Source organism: Erythrolamprus reginae, chromosome 2 (genome assembly GCF_031021105.1).
Source record: "Erythrolamprus reginae isolate rEryReg1 chromosome 2, rEryReg1.hap1, whole genome shotgun sequence".
NCBI classification, from domain to species: Eukaryota; Metazoa; Chordata; class Lepidosauria; order Squamata; family Dipsadidae; genus Erythrolamprus; species Erythrolamprus reginae.
Genome location: NC_091951.1, coordinates 124,694,783 through 124,719,016, shown reverse-complemented (window position 1 = coordinate 124,719,016; position 24,234 = coordinate 124,694,783). Strand labels below are relative to the sequence as shown.

The 24,234-nt window shown below is 40.4% G+C and overlaps 1 protein-coding gene across 1 annotated transcript in view; it reads left to right on the top strand.

Moving 5' to 3' along the window:
* Nucleotides 1–789: 789 nt before the first annotated feature.
* The window catches only part of ERGIC1 (endoplasmic reticulum-golgi intermediate compartment 1), a 116,911-nt gene continuing 93,466 nt past the window's right edge, over nucleotides 790–24,234 (top strand). Inside the window, exon 1 of the mRNA XM_070739402.1 lies at nucleotides 790–969. Within this exon, the coding sequence (XP_070595503.1) occupies nucleotides 950–969 (20 nt within the window). The 5' untranslated portion in view covers nucleotides 790–949. The remainder of the gene's footprint in view (nucleotides 970–24,234) is intronic.

Sequence of the window (24,234 nt, the reverse complement as noted above, 5' to 3'; positions counted from 1 at the left end):
ATAAACAGGGAAAGCTTGGAGAGACCTGGCCCAGAGAATCGACTTAAGGGATAACCCCCAAACCCCTAACCTTCGATTGTCTACTCCCTTCCCCATTTCTAAGAGGTGTGTAAGGGGCGTGCATAAGCTGTCCTATTACTTATTTTATTTAGTCCAATACACAATGTGGGTTTTAGTGGGTATATATTTATATACACATAGTAAAATACATGATGAAGGTTATAGAGGAGATACTCATAGTAAAATATATCTAAGAAATAATAGAAAAGAAGATATAGTAATAGAACATATCAATGAAAGAATAGAAGAGATATAGGAATAGAAGAAAGGTATAGGAGATATAGGAGAGCAATAGGACAGGGGACGGAAGGCACTCTAGTGCACTTGTACTCGCCCCTTACTGACATCATTAATTTTTACTTATGTTATGTTTATACAAACTACTACTATCCTAAACATGCTTGACAAATAAAATAATTAATTAAATAAAAACCATCTGCTGATGAAAAGTCGCCTCTATTCTTTCCCAACTCCGAAAGTTTATTTCGAAAGTCACTCCCCCTTTAAAATTATATTCTTAAAACTTCCTTTTTCAAGTTTAATTTCCCGACAAACACCCCCCCCCCCGTCCTTTCACAACCCCCAAACCCTTCCAACATATGGAGAAGACTACAAGCGCCCCTTGAGCGGCTCTGCAAGTTTTTCCGCCGAGTCCCTTGTGACAAAGCGCCAACCCTCCCTTTTCCCGCGCTCCCTTCGCCGGCCTCTTTTAACGCAGCGGCGGAAACGTCGCGGTGCGCGGGGTCTGCCGTCCAATGGAGTCTGTGCAGCGCATCCTCCGGCTTGGCCGAGCTGGGCCCGTCACTTCCTGCCCTGGGAGCCGGCACGACTGAAGCCGAGATTTGGGCCAGAAGGGGGGCGGGGACGTTGCGTTGCGCCTGCCACCAACATGCCCTTTGATTTCAGGAGGTGAGTGCGGAGACCCCCCCCCCCATCCAAGTCCCGGAAAGGGGCGCGTGAGAACGAGACCCCCAATGAATGAAAGGTCTGCCGGGTAGCTTCGGGAGACTCGCCTCCCTTCACGCCCCTTCGAGGCTCGGGATCGGTGACCTTTCCCAGTGTTGAGGTAGCCCCGGTGCACGGGATGAAGCGTGCATCTCTGCACGGAGAGGATGTTAAGGGGGAGGTGTGTGCATGTGTGTATGTCAGCGAGCCTAGTAAATGGACGGGGTTAGTAGGCTCGAGCGGTGCCTGTGGGAAGAAAAGAGGCACGTCGCGTGGGTGGCTGGCTGGCTGACCTTTTTAGCCCTGCGGTTTACCTTCCACCCGCAAATGTGATGATGAAGTGGGAGTAAGCAGCACGTGGATCCAGGCGTGGATCTGCCTTGAAAGCAATGAAAGCTGTGGTTTCCAGCCCGGTTGCCAACCTGAAGGAAAACCTGGGCATTGTCTAGAACAGTGTTTCCCAAGAAGATACTGTATTTGGACTTCAACTCCCAAAATTCCCCAGCCAGCAAATGCTGGCTGGGGAATTCTGGGAGTTGAAGTCCAGATATCTTCAAGTTGCCAAGGTTGGGAAACACTGGTCTAGTAGTATTAGAAATGGCCCATTTGTTTCTGAGTCTCTTCTCTTGAGTTTTATTCTTAGGTTTTGGGTACAGGTATTCCCTGACTTACATCAGTTCGCTTAGTGACTGTTCAAAGTTAACAAGGGTACTGAAAAACTGACTTAGGACCATTTTTCCCCACATTTATGACCATTGCGGCGTCCCCGTGATTCACATTTGGATGGTTGTGGTATCCCCCATGGTCATGTGATTTGCATTTGGATGTTTGACAACTTACGTTTATGACTATTGCAGTGCCCGGCATAATATGATTTCTCCTTTTGCGACCTTCTGACAAGCAAAGTCAATGGGAAGGTCAGATTCACTTAACCACTGGGTTATTAATTTAACAGGCGCAGTGATTCACTTAACAACTGGGTTATTAATTTAACAGGTGCAGTGATTCACTTAACAACTGGGTTATTAATTTAACAGGGGCAGTGATTCACTTAACAACTGGGTTATTAATTTAACAGGCGCAGTGATTCACTTAACAACTGGGTTAATTTAACAGCTGTAGTGATTCACTTAACAACTGACAAGGAAAGTCATAAAATGGGGGAAAACTCACTAAACAAACTTCTCACTTAGCAGCATAAATTATTAGCTGTACATTGAGAACTACCTGTATTTTGAAGAATGTGTCTTATTTCTACGCATTTCTGGCCAGGAATCATTTTAATTGGGTAAATCAGTTATAAGCTTGCAACTTATAGAATGCTATAGTTATGAGTTGAAAGGGAAAGCTGAGTGAGCAAAAAACCCAACAAACCTCATACCTCCAAGATGTAACAGGATTCATTTATATGCTATTCTAAGCCCTGATAAATAAATTGAACAGCTAACATAGTGTATTAGTTAAGAATTAGATCAGCACTCCTTCGCCCCATTTCCTTTGCTGCTATTTTTCATTTTCCTCTGATTCCGTGTCTTACATTCCTGCCTCCCTTATTTTGTTTGTCTTACCATTATTATTACGTATATGATTTTAACTACACTCCTAGAAACGTAGAAGTCTGACGGCAGAAAAAGACCTCATGGTCCATCTAGTCTGCCCTTATACTATTTCCTGTATTTTATCTTAGGATGGATATATGTTTATCCCAGGCATATTTAAATTCAGTTACTGTGGATTTATCTACCACGTCTGCTGTGGATTTATCTACCACTCCTTTTTATTGTGCTTTGATTCTTACATTTCTTTTTAAAAAATTGTCCTACAGTGGCCAATTTATTTTTTATTGTTAATATTTGATCCACAATATAGTCATAAAATATTCTCAGAGAGATCAATTAAAAATACTATTGGAAATATGCAAGGGTACAGCTTGTTACAGTAAATAACAACTTCTTCCCTGGTAAGTGATAGAAATCTTAAATATTCTGTTTATTTTGATAGAACTCTTAAATATTCTGTTTATTGTAGGAAAGTGCGCTGAATCACTGAGGTTCCCAGATGTTCTAATAGAAGTCTCTTTTTGGAGAGCAGTTTCTGATTGCTTCTCTCTGTGAGTCAAAATGTTCCACAATCAAACCTGAAGCCTTAGTTGCCCTTCTGTTATGATACTGTATTTCCCAGAGAACTATATGTCATTTCATTTACTGTATTTTCATTTCATCCTGAAGGGGTGGGTGGGAAACTTCTGAAATTGGCTTTATAAAAAGAAATTTAATCCCTTAATCCCTGGATAGTTCAGTGGATTTCAAGTTGGCTGAAGCGTAGACATTAGAGAGTTATTGTTAATGGCGAGTATTCTGAGCAGAGACAGGTTACCAACGGTGTGCCACAAGGGTCTGTTCTGGGTCCTATTCTTTTTAATATGTTTGTGAGTGACATAGGGGAAGGTTTGGTAGGGAAAGTTTGCCTATTTGCCGATGACTCTAAAGTGTGCAATAGGGTTGATATTCCTGGAGGGGTCTATAATATGGTAAATGATTTAGCTTTACTAGATAAATGGTCAAAGCAATGGAAACTGCAGTTTAATGTTTCCAAATGTAAAATAATGCACTTGGGGAAAAGGAATCCTCAATCTGAGTATTGCATTGGCAGTTCTGTGTTAGCAAAAACTTCAGAAGAGAAGCATTTAGGGGTAGTGATTTCTGACAGTCTCAAAATGGGTGAGCAGTGTAGTCGGGTGGTAGGAAAAGCAAGTAGGATGCTTGGCTGCATAGCTAGAGGTATAACAAGCAGGAAGAGGGAGATTGTGATCCCCTTATAAAGAGCGCTGGTGAGACCACATTTGGAATACTGTGTTCAGTTCTGGAGACCTCACCTACAAAAAGATATTGACAAAATTGAAGGGGTCCAAAGACGGGCTACAAGAATGGTGGAAGGTATTAAGCATAAAACATATCAGGAAAGACTTAATGAACTCAATCCGTATAGTCTGGAGGACAGAAGGAAAAGGGGGGACATGATTAAAACATTTAAATATGTTAAAAGGTTAAATAAGGTTCAGGAGGGAAGTGTTTTTAATAGGAAAGTGAACACAAGAACAATGGGACACAATCTGAAGTTAGTTGGGGGAAAGATCAAAAGCAACATGAGAAAATATTATTTTACTGAAAGAGTAGCAGATCCTTGAAACAAACTTCCAGCAGACGTGGTTGGTAAATCCACAGTAACTGAATTTAAACATGCCTGGGATAAACATATAACTATCCTAAGATAAAATACAGGAAATAGTATAAGGGCAGACTAGATGGACTATGAGGTCTTTTTCTGCCGTCAGTCTTCTATGTTTCTATGTTTCTATGAATTTTGCTTTTATTATGTAATAATAGGTGGGTCTGTAATATTGTGAGGTATGACATAACCAAACTCAGAAATAGCAAAGGTGTGGTAGACACAGAATGGTGGCATAAAAAGGGTGTAGAATTTAAACATAGTTCTAAAGCTATTATTATATCATCTTATGTTACTCTTCCCTGGGTGTGTGGGAAAAGGAAATCAGAGGGTTTTCTTAAATAATTTGTGCCTCCTGAAATAAAATGAAGTGAGGAAACACACTACAAGATAAATAATTAATGAAAGGTTATGACAGTGGTAGTTGATGCAGTTGTAATTTTACAGAGGAATATGGTATAAAATATTAGAATCTTTGGATCCAAGTAGTAAAATTTACTTGGGAAGCTGTCAAAGTACATTACATGCTTTAAAGCCTAATAGATCTTACGATCTTCAGTATAAATATTTATGCAGAATTGCTTGAGAAGGAAATGGTATATCTTTTAGCGCTCTGAAATTTTGCCCTGATTGAAAAAGATAATGATAAGCAACAATACTTTTTTGCCATTTAAATAGACTGTGTTAATTTGAAAGTACGTAATACAATGAACTTTATTTGCCATATAAGACTAAATATTTGCCTGGAATATGCAATTTGCATAATGGTATCATATCATTTGATAACATGTTTTTGTATTTAACAGGCTTTATGAAAAAAAAGAAAAGGATGTCCCCTCTTCCAAATTAGGCCATTAAATTAAGGTTAACTGTGATAATTTATTGATAAAATTACTATGTTATATTAGGAATATAAGAAATTGCCTTATACATAGTTTGCCAGCCCACTGCAGCAAGTGATTTTTCAGAACTTTAGACCAGTGTTTCCCAACCTTAGCAACTTGAAGATATTTGGACTTCAACTCCCAGAATTCCCTAGCCAGCAAGGTTGGGAAACACTGCTTTAGACAATGTTCTCAAAACATACCTGAAGAAGCCAGAAATAGCATCTCGGATATTGCTGACAGATTTTTATTTTATAGTGAGCTGTTACGTAACATTATGGTAGCTCCTACAAATGGATAGGCTATTACATTTTTAGCTATACAGTACAGTATTATTTTCGTGAACTGCCCAATATGAAATATTTTCAATGTGCTGTTTGAAAACTCCCAACAAACTCAAAATGAATCATTCCAAGGGTGTAACTGCTTAATCTAAACGCACTTCATTTCCTGCAAGTGGGTTAATCTATATTCTCACCCACACTTGATTGTCGTTTTCAGCAACAGAAGAAAAACAATTAAAAACCTTCCATCACTAATTAGTATAACGTTTTGCAATATGACATAACCAAACTCAGAAACAGCAAGTTTGAAAGGCTGGAGGGTGTGGGGGGACAGAATGGTGGCATAAAAGGTGTGTAGAATTTAAACATAGTTCTACAACTACTATTATGTAATCTTATATATGTGATTTTTCACATGGATTATTTGGCAGCAATGTCTTAAATTATTACAGAGCATACTGTATCACTGATCCTTTTTGTAACCTAGAATGATAAGAATTAGCATCTCTGTCTTTCTTTTAAAATCATTTTTTAAAAAAAATTAGGAATAATACAGTGAATTTTTAATATTCTTGTTCCTCCTCCAGAAAAAATCAGTCCTATTTTCCACAAGACAAAGAATCCACAAGTAGAACTGAATGTCCTTAAATCTATGTAACAATTAATAGTGCAGATATAATCATTACCTTGTTGTGCTTTTAAAGAACATAAGATGCAGAAGATACGAGTCTACGGAGAGGGGAAGCATACAAATCCAATAAATGAATGAATGAATGAATGAATGAATGACTGACTGACTGACTGACTGACTGACTGACTGACTGACTGACTGACTGACTGACTGACTAACATATATTGAGGACATGTGGGCATGTGGGAATAATGCCAAATAGCACAGCAAGTAACTATATTATCTGCCAAGTCAGAATCAGAAATTGCTTACAAATTTGAACAAAGTGGGAACTTTGAAGTACTGTATTTATTAAGTTTATATTTATATAAAAACATTTAACTAAAGTAAATATAAACTAGACATATGTTTATGGCTACCTATGCCAGAAGTAATACAAAAATGTAAGCATGGACTAATTACAAAGACTTAGCTTCAGTTCTCTTACATACCCTTTATTTATTTTGTTGATAGAGACATAAGGCAACATTGCAAACATCATTAGAATAAATCCTGGAATTCTAGCAACATCTGAACATGGATTTTAAGTTCTTCATTGATAATGTTATTGGCTTGCAATTACTTTTTCCCAAATGGAAAAATAAAATCTTGTCTACCGCCAGTTATTAATAAAACACTTGATGGCATAGTCTGAGTGTGTCTGTACACTTTGTATACTTCCAAATATGGATAGCGATTTCTAGTTTCGAGATCCTGGATTGCAGAAGATAGCCTGAATATATTTCAGATAACGATGAGGCTTTCTTTGGTCATTGTAACATACTTGCCAAAACATCCAGTATGATCGTTACCATCTGCAGAGAATGCTTCACATGGTACTACAGTATTTCAATTAAGGGTAGTAAATTTAAAGTCCAGTTTCACTATCTTATTTGGGGGGGGGGCAGTGTATAAAAGCCACAGTTGATCAAAGCAATGATGGGTAGGGAGAGTTCAATACAGCAACAACAACAACAATAATTTATTAGACTTGTATGCTGCCCCTCTCAGGAGACAATATGTGTACATGATCACTGCATATAGAAAATGGCAACTTGTAATGTAACAGGAATAAATGTAAAGAGCATGAATCAACAAATTATTATTATTATTATTATTTTTTTATAATCTTTTTATTAATTTTCGTAAAATGGACAAACAGACATACATACATTTAACATAAAAAGGCAGGGATGTAAATTCCCCGCTTATCCGAAAGTATAAATTTCAATACAGAAAAAAGAATACATAATTAAGTATATAATTGAATATTAAAAAAAATGACTTGTTAAACTTTTCATTTTTTAAAAAAAAGAATTCTTCTCATAATGATTCTTAATATATAACCTAATTCTATTATATTTCTAAAACCAAACTTTATTTATCTAGCACTACTATAACCCCAAAAAAAATAAAAATCTTATCCTTACCAAAACAGTTACACATTTATATCTAAATTTTCTATTATTTTTTTCTTATTTATCCATATATAAACTTTGTTTATTAATGAAGATGATTAATTGAATGCATTAATTCTGTTATAGTTGTCTACTCTGTTAGACTCTATGATGTTTACAAAATCTGGAAACAAAAACAACAAATACAGAGAGCCTTAGTATAAATCTATCAAAACAATCTCTGAAACCATACAGATATGTTAGGAGTCTCACGCATAGCTCAATAAACTCATTAACTCCAGGCCTGGTAACCGTACCAGGTTTTAAAACCCAGGTGAGTAGAGTCATAGAATCAAGATGATGAATATATGCAGGAAAATTAAACTATTAAGTGTATCAATGGAATTAGAGTAATGAAAAATGCTATGAATGAAAAGAAGTGCTTTAAGAGAGAGGTCCCCAACCTTGGCAACTTTAAGACTTGTGGACTTCAACTCCCTGAAAGTTAAGTCCACAAGTCTTAAAGTTGCCAAGGTTGGAGACCCCTGCTTTAAGAGAAAGATTACTAAAAACGAGGAGGAAAGATTTTCTATAAAGAGAAAGATTAAGATATATTAGATATGGGAGATATGTGTTGAAAGAAGCAAAAATGTTTAAGAGTCAGGTATCCAATCAAACAATACCAGCATATCCAGATAATGTCATAATGATCAAGTCAGAATAATACCAGTGTCAAACTATCATAAAATATTGTCAATTTCATATGGTAGTAAAGTAATGTTTAGGATCATCCGGTATGGATTTAAACCCTACATGGAAAGGGGGATACTGTACTAGATATTCAAGCTAGTTTTAGAAAAGAACAAAGAACAAGACATCATTGCTGAAACATACTGGTTAATTAATAAAATTGAAGAATATCAAAAAGAAGTCATTTTGTGTATAGAAAGGACTTTGATTGTGTTGTTTTGGGGAAAAAAGTTTGTGACGTTTTGAAAAACAAGTGGTGTTGGTGGGGAAATCCCAGAATATCTCAGTGTCTTGTTTGCAGAATATGAAAGCACAGCCTGAATGGTCAGGCATCACGATACAAAACATGAGCTAATATTAACAGAATAATAGCATAGAATAACAGAATAATAGAGTTGGAAGGGAACTTGGAAGTCTTCTAACCCAATCCTCCACTCAAGCAGGAAACTCCATACTATTTCAGACAAATGGTTGTCCAATTTCTCCTTGCTTCTAGCTCGGTTCTCTCCTTGATTAATTTCCATTCATTGCTGCTTCTTCTGAAGGCAGAACAAGAAGCAATGGATGGAAACTAATCAAGGAGAGAACCGAGCTAGAATAATATTAAATATAAATAAGAACAAACCAGTAACAATAGGTACTGTGACCTGTATCTTAGACAATGAAGACATCAAAGTGGTAGATTGACTAAAACAATAAAGGAATTGGCAATTAAGAAATAGACTGCAGGTTAGCATTTGGTAGATAGAGTAGCTGTGAAGCCCTTGGTAAAGATATTCAGATACTGTGATGTACTCGTACCTAAAAACACCAGGACTATACATCATACAGTTTTCTTTGTGCCACTCTATAGAAGTGAAAAAAACAAAGCATGAATATTTTGTTTTATGCATTCTGATATGTAATGAGTGCTATGTTTTTACATGCTTTTACAAGAGGAATTTTAAATTGCCATTGCTTCTTCCCCTTATTTTATATCTGCCCTATGAACCAAGGTAACTTGACTCCTGCTAAATATAAATAAGGTTGGAGCCTGGCAGTAATATTATTATCCAAATGTTAAACTCTTTTTTCAGGACTTCTAAATGATGTCATTGTTTCCAGGATATGGTTTTGCTAACATCCTGTAAATCAAGTTATTATTGGAAAGGATGTGAGTGAAATTACTGGTTTGTATATTATACAAATATAATATTGGCACTTGCATTTCATGAAAAATAGTACATTGTCTTTTAATAATCTTAGGTTTTAGGTGTCTAATAGGTGGAAAATCTCTTAATTTTTTTAAAAATCCTGTGTTGACTTTTGTCCTCTGTTCTGTTTTATGACCAATTGTGAAACTGTTTTGAATGCATACGGTAGAGAGATACTAAAAAGATTGACCAAAATATAGAGGATGCATTGTTAATTAACTTGTGATTTAAGACATCTTTGCATCACATCAGTTAGCAATTACAGTAGACCATTTAAACAGTTCTCAACTGCCTGAACTGTTGTAATAGACCTTAATCTGCTTTGTCAAATACATTATGGGATTGTGATGATACATCAGATACCTTGGGTCTAACATATGAATATATCAGAATTATTAGATTGATTCTTAAATAGCTGGATTGATCAGCTTTTCAGTAAAAGACAAGTCATTTTATTTTAGCCACCTGAATAATTAGAGATAGTCCTCATTTAGCAACCACAATTGGGATTAGAAAAGTGGTTGTTAAGATAAGTGGTTGCTAATTGGAAAAAATGACTGAGCGCTTTCTTGAACCTTATTTTGCTTTGCAGACTGGCAAAGGTTACAAAATGCAAGGATCAGGTGTCCACATTACTTTTTCATCACCATCATAACTCTGAACAGTTGCTAAATGAGGCTGTTGCTACATGATAATTATCTGTCTTAACATGCAACATTTCCAGTAGTCACAAACAAAATGAAAGAATGAAAGCTAAGGGTGTTATTATACTGTACGTACTTAGATTATGTAAGGCCAATTTTATGGGATGAAACTGGGTGGATAGTTATTACTACTTTTCAAAAGGAACAGAAGTAAAATATTTTAGAAACAGTTTACATTGGAATATGAGCAGTGATTGAAAATTAGTCTCTTATATTGGATTTAAAATAAATATTGATGCAATATAAATATATGTAAGTTGAGTTTTTAATCACTTAAAACTGAAGATCACATAGGGTGACCTTCCTTTTCTATTACAAGGGAAAAGTTGGTTAACACTATTCCACATGATATAAGAGATAGCTTATTGGTTAAAATATTAAGTTGTCATTTTATAAACAAAAGTGTTCTTGAAGTCCAGCAAGTAATTTGTGATGGCAGAACAGGGAGATCTAGTGCCATATTCTTATAGAGATGGTTTCCAAGCATTGTATAACAGATTTTTAGAGATTGTATAGAGCTGAAAGAAGTATCAATAGATATAGTTTCTCCCTCTCCCCATAGGGTGTATATCCATTGGTAGAGTTCCATATGTGAACAATTAATAAATGTGAATATTTTCTGTCTATCTACACTTTTATGTTCAGTATAATAACTGAGTGTTATTCAGTTTGAAGGCACTTCCTTTCTCTGATGCTTGCTGCTTTCAAGCAATTCTATATTAACATCTTATTTCCAGCATAAGCCCAGTGGTCCATTCGTCCTCTGCTCTTATTTTTGCAATTCAGGAAATAATCCAATCCTTCCCCGCAGGGAGGCGGAACCAATGAAGATGTTCCGCCCCAGACGCCTAATGGATCCAGAGGGTTTCCAGACGGCGCTTGGGGTTATTCCAGAGGCACTCATCCACAGTTCGGCGGAGTCTCTTGCGGAGGCCTGGAATACGGCTGCTGCGGAGGCTCTCGACCGGATTGCGCCTTTGCGACCTCTCCGTGGCGCTAGACCCCGTAGAGCCCCATGGTTCAACGAGGAGCTCTGGGAGTTGAAACGCCAGAAGAGACGTCTAGAGAAGCGATGGAGGAAGAGAAGGTCTGAATCTGATCGAACACTTGTAAGAGCTTTTATTAAGACTTACAAAGTGGCGCTCAAGGCGGCAAGATGCGCGTACCATGCTGCCTTGATTGCATCAGCGGAATCCCGCCCGGCCGCTCTGTTTAGGGTGACCCGCTCCCTTCTTAACCAGGGGGGAGTTGGGGAGCCCTTGCAGAGTAGTGCCGAGGAGTTTAACACGTTTTTCGCTGATAAAGTCGCTCAGATCCGGGCCGACCTCGACTCCAATTGTAAAACAGAGTCGACTGACAACGAGTCAGTCGAGGTGACTGGGGCACGTACTTGTCCACCTGTCTGGGAAGAGTTTGATCTGGTGACACCTGATGAAGTGGACAAGGCCATTGGAGCTGTGAGTTCTGCCACCTGTTTACTGGATCCGTGTCCCTCCTGGTTGGTCTCGGCCAGCAGGGAGGTGACACGGAGCTGGGCCCAGGAGATTACCAACGCTTCCTTGGGGAGGGGAGTTTTTCCATCACTCTATAAAGAAGCGCTTGTGCGCCCCCTCCTCAAGAAGCCTTCCCTGGACCCAGCAGTACTTAACAACTATCGTCCAGTCTCCAACCTTCCCTTCATGGGGAAGGTTGTCGAGAAGGTGGTGGCACTCCAGCTCCAGCGGTCCTTGGAAGAAGCCGATTATCTAGGTCCCCAGCAGTCGGGTTTCAGGCCCGGTTACAGCACGGAAACCGCTTTGGTCGCGTTGATGGATGATCTCTGGCGGGCCCGGGACAGGGGTTTATCCTCTGTCCTGGTGCTCCTCGATCTCTCAGCGGCTTTCGATACCATCGACCATGGTATCCTTCTGCACCGGTTGGAGGGGTTGGGGGTGGGAGGCACTGTGCTTCAGTGGTTCTCCTCCTACCTCTCTGGCCGGTCGCAGTCGGTGTTAGTGGGGGGTCAGAGGACGACTCCGAGGTCTCTCCCTTGTGGAGTACCCCAGGGGTCGGTCCTCTCCCCCTTGCTATTTAACATCTACATGAAACCGCTGGGTGAGATCATCCAAGGACATGGGGTGAGGTATCATCAATACGCCGATGATACCCAGCTTTACATCTCCACCCCATGCCCAGTCAACGAAGCGGTGGAAGTGATGTGCCGGTGCCTGGAGGCTGTTGGGGCCTGGATGGGTGTCAACAGACTCAAGCTCAACCCGGATAAGACGGAGTGGCTGTGGGTTTTGCCTCCCAAGGACAATCCCATCTGTCCGTCCATTACCCTGGGGGGGGAATCATTGACCCCCTCAGAGAGGGTCCGCAACTTGGGCGTCCTCCTCGATCCACAGCTCACATTAGAGAACCACCTTTCAGCTGTGGCGAGGGGGCCGTTTGCCCAGGTTCGCCTGGTGCACCAGTTGCGGCCCTATCTGGACCGGGACTCATTACTCACAGTCACTCATGCCCTCATCACCTCGAGGTTCGACTACTGTAATGCTCTCTACATGGGGCTACCTTTGAAAAGTGTTCGGAAACTTCAGATCGTGCAGAATGCAGCTGCGAGAGCAGTCATGGGCTTACCCAGGTATGCCCATGTTTCACCATCACTCCGCAGTCTGCATTGGCTGCCGATCAGTTTCCGGTCACAATTCAAAGTGTTGGTTATGACCTTTAAAGCCCTTCATGGCACTGGACCAGAATATCTCCGAGACCGCCTTCTGCCGCACGAATCCCAGCGACCGATTCGGTCCCACAGAGTGGGCCTCCTCCGGGTCCCGTCAACTAAACAATGCCGGTTGGCGGGCCCCAGGGGGAGAGCCTTCTCTGTGGCGGCACCGGCCCTCTGGAACCAACTCCCCCCGGAGATCAGAACTGCCCCTACTCTTCCTGCCTTCCGTAAACTCCTCAAAACCCACCTTTGCCGTCAGGCATGGGGGAACTAAACATCTCCCCCTGGGCACGTTGAAGTTATATATGGTATGCCTGTATGTGTGTATGTTAGTATAGGGGATTTCTTAAATTTATAATATTTTAATTAATTGGATTGTATTGGATTGTTTTTCACTTGTTGTGAGCCGCCCCGAGTCTTCGGAAAGGGGCGGCATACAAATCCAAATAATAAATAATAAATAAATAAATAAATAAATAATAGCACTGTAGGCCAAGAAGAATAGCTTTATTTGTGTTTTGTTACGAAATACGTTTTTGTTGTGTGTTTCTCTTGAATTTGAGATATAGGTTGAGACTTTTCTTATTGCTGAAGACTAGTGCAGTGATGGCGAGCATTTTTTTGATTCGTGTGCCAAAAGAATATGTGTGTGTGTGCTAGCATGCGTGCACATACCCACACTCCTTCCCTCTCACCCACACATGTGTATACACACCCCACAATGTCTCTGGATATGTTCACAACCCCCCCCCCTCCATCCTCGCACATGCGCACAGGCCTCAGTGAAGCCTGGGGTGGTAAAAAAAAACACAGCCAAATGTGCAAACCGGAAGATTGGAAAAACTGACTTCTGGTTTGCCTGTTGTGCTGTTTTTTGCACTCTGGAGGGTTCAGGGAAGCTGCCTGAAATCCTGGAATGTGAAAAATAGCCCCCAACGGCCAAACTGAAAGTTTGTAAAAATAGAAACATAGAAACATAGAAGTCTGACGGCAGAAAAAGACCTCATGATCCATCTAGTCTGCCCTTATACTATTTCCTGTATTTTATCTTAGGAAGGGTATATGTTTATCCCAGGCATGTTTAAATTCAGTTACTGTGGATTTACCAACCACGTCTGCTGGAAGTTTGTTCCAAGGATCTACTACTCTTTCAGTGAAATAATATTTCCTCACGTTGCTTTTGATCTTTCCCCCAACTAACTTCAGATTGTGTCCCCTTGTTCTTGTGTTCACTTTCCTATTAAAAACACTTCCCTCCTGAACCTTATTTAACCCTTTGACATATTTAAATGTTTCGATCATGTCCCCCCTTTTCCTTCTGTCCTCCAGACTATACAGATTGAGTTCATGAAGTCTTTCCTGATACGTTTTATGCTTAAGACCTTCCACCATTCTTGTAGCCCGTCTTTGGACCCGTTCAATTTTGTCAATATCTTTTTGTAGGTGAGGTCTCCAGAACTGAACACAGTATTCCAAATGTGGTCTCACCAGCGCTCTATATAAGGGGATCACAATCTCCCTATTCCTGCTTGTTATACCTCTAGCTATGCAGCCAAGGATCCTAAAATGTAAAAATGGACTTCTGGTTTGCTCAGAAGCTTCCCTGAACCCTCTGGAGTGCAAAAAACAGCACAACGGGGTAATTGGAAGTCCATTTTTCCAAACTTCCGGTTTGCACATTGGGCGGTTTTTGCACTCAGGGAAGCTTCCCAGAAACACCCAGATGGCAAACCGGCCTTGCCCAAGGCCGAAATTGAGCTGGAACTGACATAGGGCAATACTTCGCATGCCCTCCGATATGGCTCTGCATGCCACCTGTAGCACGCATGCCATAGGTTCTCCATATGGGACTAATGTTTTAATATTTTTATTTAGATCATCCTAGGCTACATAGCATATCAGGCAGAAGTCTTTTAAGAGGGAAAAATTTATGAATCTATTTCTGAGTAGATTTGAAGTGCAACTTGTGAATTAATTGCAGACATAAATTATGTATACATAATTAGAGTGAAACATAGTCTTTTACTGAAGAAACTATAAAACTTTGTATACTGTACATATATATTTTCTGTTCCTGTTTATTTTTCTATTTATACTCTTTCTCAGTGGTTTCCAAACTTTTTCAGTCCACTGCCCCTTGCTGCTACAAACTCATCTTCCCACCCTTTATAAATAGCAATATATGGAATAGAGGTTTACCTCTATTTACTATCTTCCCATTAAAGAAGATAGTAACAGTAAAATTCAAAACCGTAACAATTAATTGCACATTTATTCAAAATCCAATTTAGAAATCTTTTGTTAATTCAACAAAATCGTTGAACGTGATCCAGTGATACCAGGTTTTCAAAGTCATTTATCAAGAATCTTAGTAACTACTAACTTAGTATGGTCAGTAAAATTTAGTAACTATTTCACTGTTCAGTAAATTCTTAATTTGATGAATGGGCTTGATGAAGTGATACTAGTTTCTCTTTCTTTCTTTCTTTCTTTCTTTCTTTCTTTCTTTCTTTCTCTCTCTCTCTCTCTTCCTCCCTCCATCCCCCTCCCTCCCTCCCTCCTTCCTTCCTTCCTTTCTTCAGGTAGACATGGCCAACTGGGTGAGTGTGGCCCTCAATTAAATAAGACTAAAAAAATATTCAAATGAGGACAACTAAGGGTACATAGAATGCTGATGAGTTGTTTATTAGATTACAACCTCCCCCCCTTTTTTTTCCTACCATGGAGGAACAATGAGCCTCTTGACTTTTGTTATATTTATTCATTGATTCATTGGAAATGAAACAAAAGTTTTCAGTCCAAAAATGGGTTGGTTTCTTTGAATACCTCTCCTATTACTTGAACATGTTTCCCTCTGGGATGATGTAATTGTATGACAGAAAACGGGGGAAGAACCAATTTTATGGATATATATTTTTTATTCTTCTGGGCTTGCTGCCTAATCGAAAGGATCAGACTCTAGCATCAAGGTTAAACTGAAGTTGCAGACTTCTGTGATTTTCAGATTTTGCTAGAGACTGATTATACTTTTTTATTTTTCATCCTTTTTATAGTTTGCTTTGCTTTCCACGTGAACTCAGAAAATATTTTAATAAAGTCATTGGTTAAGCCCCTGTGAAAAATTCAAAGCAAGAAGATTCTATCATCCTTGTCCAGTATAGATTTCAGAGGGAACTATATCACTCTTATAGCTTGTGTATCTCTATAGAAGACATAGGATTTCCAGATGTTCTGTAGAAAAGTTGCAGAAATAAAAATACCGTATTTTTCAGAGTATAAGACACACCTTTTCCCTCCCTAAAAGAGGCTGAAAATTTGGGTGCATCTTTTACTCTGAATGTAACTTTTCCCTCCCAGCCCTAACTAGGTGCTAATGATCTTCCAAGCGCTTATCTTGCAGACTCTTTCATTGTTACTCCCTGAAAAAATGTTTTCCAAGCCCTAAGTCTTTGCAGGTTTTTTTTTTCATTGCTCTACTTACTCCAGTGTTTCTTTCCAGCCCTAATAATGTGCTAATGATGTTCCCAACTCTTACTGGCTTGCAAACTCTTTCATTGTTACTCTTTCTGAATAAGGTTTTTTAAAAGCCCTAACTAGGGGATAAAATAATGTGCTGAAGCTGGCTGACCAGACTAAAGACGCTAGCCAGATGAAGGCAGATTCCCCCCCCCCTATTTTCCTCCCCCCAAACCAAGATGCATCTTATACTCCGAAAAATGTGGTACTTAGAGATTTGACAGAATTTGATAATAACACACTACTTTTATTTTTATTTATTTATTTTATTTATTAGATTTGTATGCCGCCCCTCTCCGTAGACTCGGGGCGGCTCACAACAGTGATAAAAACAATACATAATGACAAATCTAATAGTTAGAATCTAAAATAGCAATTATGCATATAAAAAATCTAAAAGAGAAACCCCAGTAAATAAAAGCATACATACAGTATATATTGTGCACAGAAACTACATAGGCAAGAGGAAAGTGTCTCAATTCCCCCAAGCTTGATGACAGAGATTGGTTTTGAGGAGTTTACGAAAGGCAAGGAGGGTGGGGGCAGTCCTAATCTCCGGGGGGAGCTGATTCCAGAGGGTCGGGGCTGCCACAGAGAAGGCTCTTCGAAAGGCTCTTCGAATGTTACTTGAAACATCTGCTGGGCCTTCATTAAGAAAAACTGGTGAAATATGACTTAGGAATCAAACAGATCAAAGGCTGCAAGATTTATTGGCTGTAGAAATAGGTATGTGGGAATGAGAATTACAGTGGAAAAATATCATTAAATTTTTTCTGAATATTAAAGAGAAAATTGGTGTAAGGTATTGTTGGGATAGATTGAGTTACAGCAGCAACGAATGCCCTGTTGGAGGACCCACTTTAGGGGCAGATTTTAAATTAAACTTGTCTTTTGCAAGGATTACATAACGGTTGCAGAAGGTAGCCTTCCAAGCCCCCCAAGAGATACAGCTACTTTAAGATGTTGAGGACTGGTGCCCACACATCTTCATGCACTCCTGGTACAATGAAGGCGAACCTAGGGCACGCATGCCCGAAGTGGTATGCGGAGCCATGTCATCTGGCATGTATGCCGTCGCCTGTTCCTCTTCTGGGTTTCTGGGCCACATGCGTACATGGCAATCAGCTGGCCTTCATATGTGTGGCAGTGCTGGAAACTGAAGAGCTGGTCATCCGATTTCCTATGTCAGCATGTGCGCTAGCCAGAAACCCGGAAAACTACCTAACTGCCACGCATGCGTGCTCCAGAAACCAAGAATTTATTTTCAGGTATGTGCATGTGCCCTGGACAGCTCCTCTTCCGGGTTGCAGCCCAGACAAGCGTGTGCACGCACACTCCATTTTCAGTTCTCGGTGCCAAAAAGGTTCTCCATCACTGCTCTAGTAGATTGCTATTGTAATTGGCAGCTAGATGAAGCAGATTTTACTGCTTGTCTGTTTACACTATGGAAGTTGAATATGTTTGTCATAGGCAACCTCTGACAAGGGCTTAAGGGAACAGAGATTAGGCAAAAACAATAGACCATGAAGGAGTTTTCTGGTTGTTTTATTTTAAACTTGGATAATTAAAGACATCTCATCAGTAAAAGTACATGGTGATCTTACTGATATTATTTCTGGCTGTTCCTGGCTATTTAGAATTCAGTTCCTTTGACCAAGCATTGCTGTTAAAAGAAGCAAAATTAAAACATCCCTTGGTCATTGTTTCAGAGCATTGATCCAAAGAAAAACTGGGCTGGAACATTGGTTATTAAATAATTTGCTTTTCAGCCTGTCTTGATGCTCAGAATGATTAATAGTCTTTATTCTCAAAGGTATTGAAGGGTTGAGGAGTGAATTTAATTTGTTTAGGTTTGAAATCTGCTTTCAATCACAATGTTTTAACAACAAAACATAAAACAGTTACCAATGTTAGGGCTGTGGGGGTGAATTCTAAGAGAAAGAGGGTGAACATTTTGAAGGGTCTATGTGGGTTTGTCCATGCATTAAATACTTTCCAGAGACTATTATTCAGATTGACCATTAATTAATGTTTATGTTGGGCAAAAAGTAATGGCTGAGAAGTTGAAGATGGAAAGTTCCTGGTTTTTTCCTCCTGCAAAATGACACACTTTAATTTGTTATCTTAAAGGTATCGACAATGAAGGAAGTCTGCAAGTATCATCTAATCTGATTTTTAAAAGCTATTTTATACTGTAAAGCCTGATAGATAAAGGGATTAAAAAAATACAGTATTGTGAATTGTCACAATGTCAGTATAAAAACCAGAGATGGTTTTGTAAGTAAGTAAGTAAGTAAGTAAGTAAGTAAGTAAGTAAGGAAGGAAGGAAGGAAGGAAGGAAGGAAGGAAGGAAGGAAGGAAGGGAGAAGGGAGGGAGGGAGAAGTGAAGGAAGGAAGGAAGGAAAGAGGGAGAAGTGAAGGAAGGAAGGAAAGAAAGAAAGAAAAGTTTCTATTTTTCATTTGGTCTAGTTTAGGATTAGAAAACCTTTTCGAAAGGCTCTTGGTTATTTCATTTTTGAGACAACCCTTCATGATGACTTCCACTTTCTTTAGATGATGGCTCCTAATTACTTTTTGGAATTGACTGGATAGCTTGTCGTGTATGCTTTTCAAACTTAATATACTTTACCTGAAAGAATCTTTTCATAGTAACATAAAAGTCAAGTCATTTCCCCCCTCCCATCATGCACTTAATATAGTGCACAGCCATTAACCATTATATTATTTTTTTCTTTTAAGTCTCCCATGCCAGCCATAAACAGCATCATGTTCAAGGCTTATATTTGTTAGGCCCGTGGAACAATCTGAGTTTCAGGGAAAAGAAAAGATTTGTATATGTTTTATTTAGTGCCTGTCAGAAATAGCTTATACCAATTCCCCCCCCCCCCCCCTAGACTTTTGTGGCTGCCCTCTGTGATTGCTTAATGATCCCAACGAAAATCCTGCTTAGTTTAAGATGCACATTCAGGCACAATCTATATATCATAATTCCTCGAAGTTGCATTTTATTTACGGTGTTTTGGGTACACCATTTCTTCTGTAAATCCAGATTCCTGTCTAGTGTGCGCCCTCACTGAACAAATTACATGTCTTCAGTCTAGAAGCTGAAAGAGAGCCAGTTTGGTACAGTGGTTAAAGCTCCTGGCTAAAAACCAAGAGGTCTAGAGCCCTGTCTTAGACATGAAAACTAGCTGGATGACTTTGGATCACTCGTAGACCCTCAGCTCACAGTGTCAGGAATGAGTGATAAGCTAGTTGGTCAGTTCCTGTTACAATCAATTGATCAACACTTAATTAATCCAAAAAAAGTGAACCAAGCACTTGCCAGCAAAAGACTTGGGAAGAAAAATAACTATTAGCTGAAACAGTCCTATGTGACAACACATTTCTGTTCCTTGAGTATGAGAGAAATTGTGCACATATACTGTATTTGTTAGTATTAAATCATCTGTATATATAATTAGAGAAATGAACCTTCTCTTTCCCCTTCCTGGATTTGCTTCTTGATGCAACAAAACAGACAGATGCAATTCATCAAAGCTCGACATTGCATCAATCTATCCTAATAGAAGTGTCCTCTGTGTACACATTTGCATATCCGGAAGACCTCAGGAGGACTCTGAAGCAGCTAAAGTAATGGTTCTTAAAATTTCTTCCATATTTGTCCAGCCCTAATGTTTATATACTAATCATAGCAACATAGTCTTCTGTGATATTGAAAGATAACTTGATCTAGCATTGTCCCTGATAGCTTTTTTTCTAATGTGATGGTGTAATAATGTCTTTTAAAAGTTAGGAACTTAAAAACGGATATTGTCATTGGATTGTTTTGGGTTGGCAGTTATTTGTAATAGCTAGAGTGTGAAGATGCCCTAATTAATTCATAAGCCACGAGCCAAGATTCAAAAGGAATCCAGTCATTTAGCAGGAACAACATTCCAGCAATTACTCCGGTGGAGTCAGCTCTGACCTCAGGTAATTTACGGGCCCCCATAACCCTGTCTTCCCCCTCCTCCCTGGGCATGTCATAAATCACATTCTCCAATGAACCACGTTGGTTGGCTGTAAAACCCACACTCCTCCTGATGAGTCTGGTAACCTAGGACAGCGTTTCCCAACCGGTGTGCCGCGGCACAGTAGTGTGCCGCGAGACATGGCCAGGTGTGCCGCGAGAAGCTCCAGCTGGGCGGGGCGCTGCCGGCGCCCCTGCCTGAGTGTCGTCCTGTGGATGGTCTTGGGCTTCACAGTCGCTTCCTAGTTCCCTCTCCTCCCACCGCCTGTGTCTCCCGCCGTCGCCTCCCACCAAGCCGTCGCCCGTTGCCGTGGGTTCCTCGAGTGGGAGCTGCCGCTTCCCTCCGTCCAGCTCAGCCACGCTGCTGTAGAAAGCACAGAGGTTATTGCCACCGCTTCTGCCTCCACTCAGGGAGCCACCGTGGTCACCGCGCCTTTTCCTCTCGCTCAGCTCAACCACGATGGCTCCCTGAGTGGAGGCAGAGGCGGCGGCAATAACCTCTTGGCGGAGGGGAAGCGCTGACGGGCTCTCCTCCTTCCCCACCCCCGCGCTTCTCTCCCGCCCTGGCTTTTGCTTCGCCCCATGATTTCCCCGCAATTTCATCCAGGCCACCTCTTGCCTCCTTTTGAACTGCGGGGAAATCTGCGGGCGAAGCAAAAGCCAGGGCGGGAGAGAAGCGCGGGGGTGGGGAAGGAGGAGAGCCCATCAGCGCTTCCCCTCCACCAAGCTGCCTGCTTGTCCTCGCGCCTCGTTGCTACCTCCTGCCTTTTTCCAGGGGCCTTTGGAAGGTACCCAGGGAAGGGGGGGGATTGGGGGTGGCTGCAGCGGCTTCTCGTCCTCCTCATCGGGCTGCTAACGCCCGCCCGGCCCCTCTTGCATGCAGTCCCTTCACCGAGCGCTTTTTTCTTCTCACAGCTGAGGCAGGATTTGGAATGTCGGGGGTGTGTGCGTGCGGGCTCCGCATCCCCCTGCCACCCGGAACATTTAAAATAAGAAAAACCTTCGCCGGCCTCCGCAGAGAAGAAAGGAAGAGAGAGAAAGAGAGACATAGCAAGAGAGGCAGAGAGAGAGAGAGAGAGAGAGCAAGAGAGACATAGCAAGAGAGGCAGAGAGAGAGAGAGAGACAGAGACAGAGAAAGAGAGACAGAGAGAGAGAGAAAGAGATAGCAAGAGAGAGAGAAAGAGAGAGAAAAAGAGAGAATGAAAGAGAGATAGCAAGAGAGGCAGAGAGAGCAAGGGAGAGAGAAAGACATATAGGGAGGGAAGGAGGGAGAGAGAAAGAGAGCAAAAGAGAGGAAGAAAGAAAGAGGGATGGAGAAAGAGAAAGAAGGGAAGGAAGGAAGAGAGAGAAAGAGTGAGGGAGAAATAGAGCGAAATGGAGGAAGATTTTTTTTTGTCAAAACTTTTGTCAAACCGCGGCTCAAAAAAGGTTGGGAAACACTGACCTAGGATATACACCATGCACTGCACTGGCTACCAATTGGTCTCCGGTCACAATTCAAGGTATTGGTTATTACCTATAAAGCCCTACATGGCTTAGGACCAATCTATTTACGAGACTGTCTCCTGCCATATAAATCCTAGAGACAAATTAGATCACAGGGAGTTGACCTCCTCCAGGTCCCATCAACTAAACAATGCAAGTTGATGGGCCCACGAGGAAGAGCATTCTTTGTGGCTGTCCCGATGTTATGGAACCAACTACCCTCCCCCCCCCAATGTCTGCACTGTTCCTAACCTACTATCCTTCCGAAAGGCTGTGAAGACCTACCTGTCTGTCTATGTTTAATGTCTCCCTGATGCAAAAGGAGCTTTGTGATATATATAAACATCTGAGATGAAAAGGTACCTATGGCTAAAAATATATATATTCTATTGAACAATGTCCTCTTAGTTTGGGAAATAAGTACTGTATACATTTTGTACCGTAGATTAGTCTTCTGGGCCTTTGTCCATGCTCCCATCTCAATTTTATTTGGGAACTTGTATAGTGTAGGTGGCAAAGGATTTAGCTTTTGAATGACTCACCAGAATGATTCACTTATATGTGGAAGGAGAAATGGCCCTGAGAAAGCAGTTAGGCACTGTGCTAAGTTCAGATTTCCTAGTCTAGATAACGAACAAACAGTCCCATGAGCATTTTTAATTCTAACAACTGTCCTTCTTACCATCTTGTACATCAGTCTGATGGCCTGGTTGTGTCTTATGCTGACAGATTTGTTGACAACATTTTGGGGATATGAATTTCAGGAATTCACAAAGATTAGAAAACTACAATGTATGCCCTAGCGGCCTAGCCCAAACTTTTAAGTGTTGCTCTTTTTAACGTTTATTTAAAAATACTCAGTAAATATTTTTACTGAAAATATGTATTTTCTACTAATGTGAAACAGACACCAACATTAATTTACTATATTGAAATGAATATTAATGCTTTATTTGAAGTATGTGACTTTGGGTTTTTCCCCCTAACATCAATATTTGTCTGATTTTGATAGAAACATAGAAGATTGGCGGCAGAAAAAGACCTCATGGTCCATCTAGTCTGCCCTTATGTATTTCATATATTTTATCTTAGGATGGATATATGTTTATCCCAGGCATGTTTAAATTCAGTTACTGTGTACTGTATTTACCAACCACGTCTGCTGGAAGTTTGTTCCAAGCAGCTACTACTCTTTCAGTAAAATAATATTTTCTCATGTTGCTTCTGATTTCCCCCCCAACTAACCTCAGATTGTGTTCCCTTGTTCTTGTGTTCACTTTCCTATTAAAAACACTTCCCTCCTGAAAGAAAGAGATTGTTTTCCTGTTTTTCCATCTAAGTAGCTTATAAGGCTTCCTCTCTCACTTGTATAGTATAATGGAAATTACTAAGAGTAACTCCAATTTGGGCTATGTAAGGGTTACGATTATGTCATATGATCACCCTTTGTGACCTTCTGACAAGCAAAGTCAATGCGGAAGCCAGATTCACTTAACAACAGTGTTATTAATTTAACAACTTCAGTGATTTACTTAACAAATGTGGCAAGAAAAATTATAAAACTTACTTAATAAATGTTTTACTTAGTAACGTAAATTTTGGGCTCAATTGTAGTGAGAACTCGAGGACTACCTATATAAGCAAGCTTGGTAAACTAAAGTTATCCCATACTGTTTAAATCTGGCTGAAATCAGTATATTCTTTCATTGTGTCAATTTTCTGCAAATAATTTTGAAAGCTCTTGTTTTATTGATTAATCCAGTTTTTCTTCAATATATAATATTACATACAGCTAAGTTTCGTTCATATTTGTTGTCAGTATAGCACTTAGTAATACAGTGGCACCTCTACCTAAGAACGCCTCTACTTAAGAACTTTTCTAGATAAGAATGCGGTGTTCAAGATTTTTTCCCCTCTTCTCAAGAAGCATTTTCTACTTAAGAATCCAAGCCCGGAAAAAATTCCCAGGAAATTTGAGAGCAGCACGAAGGCCTGGACAGTTTTGTGCCATTCCCCCTTTAATCCCAGCCATCTTGGGCTTTTCTAGACTGCCAGAGGAGCCTTTCGGCGTTGCTTAAGGAGGCTTTGGCAGTCCAGAGCGAACAGAGCATTTTCCTTGCTCTGGGTGCTTGGAGAGGGAATAAACCACTTCGCTGTGGTGACTTCCTCGCACTGTCTCCCATACATCCGGCGTGAGGTTGCCTCCTGGAGCGTCTGGGTGGGGAAAGGCAAAAGGGGGCGTTTTGCCCCAGCCAGATCAACTCAGCTTCAGCCAAACCGAGGAGTCACCACAGTGAAGGAAAGGCGCCAGCTACAAAATGAGCAAGCAAGAGGAGAGGGGAGCCCTTCAGCATGGGAAGGAAAAGGAAGCAGATAGCAGCAGCAGCAACTGCCACCA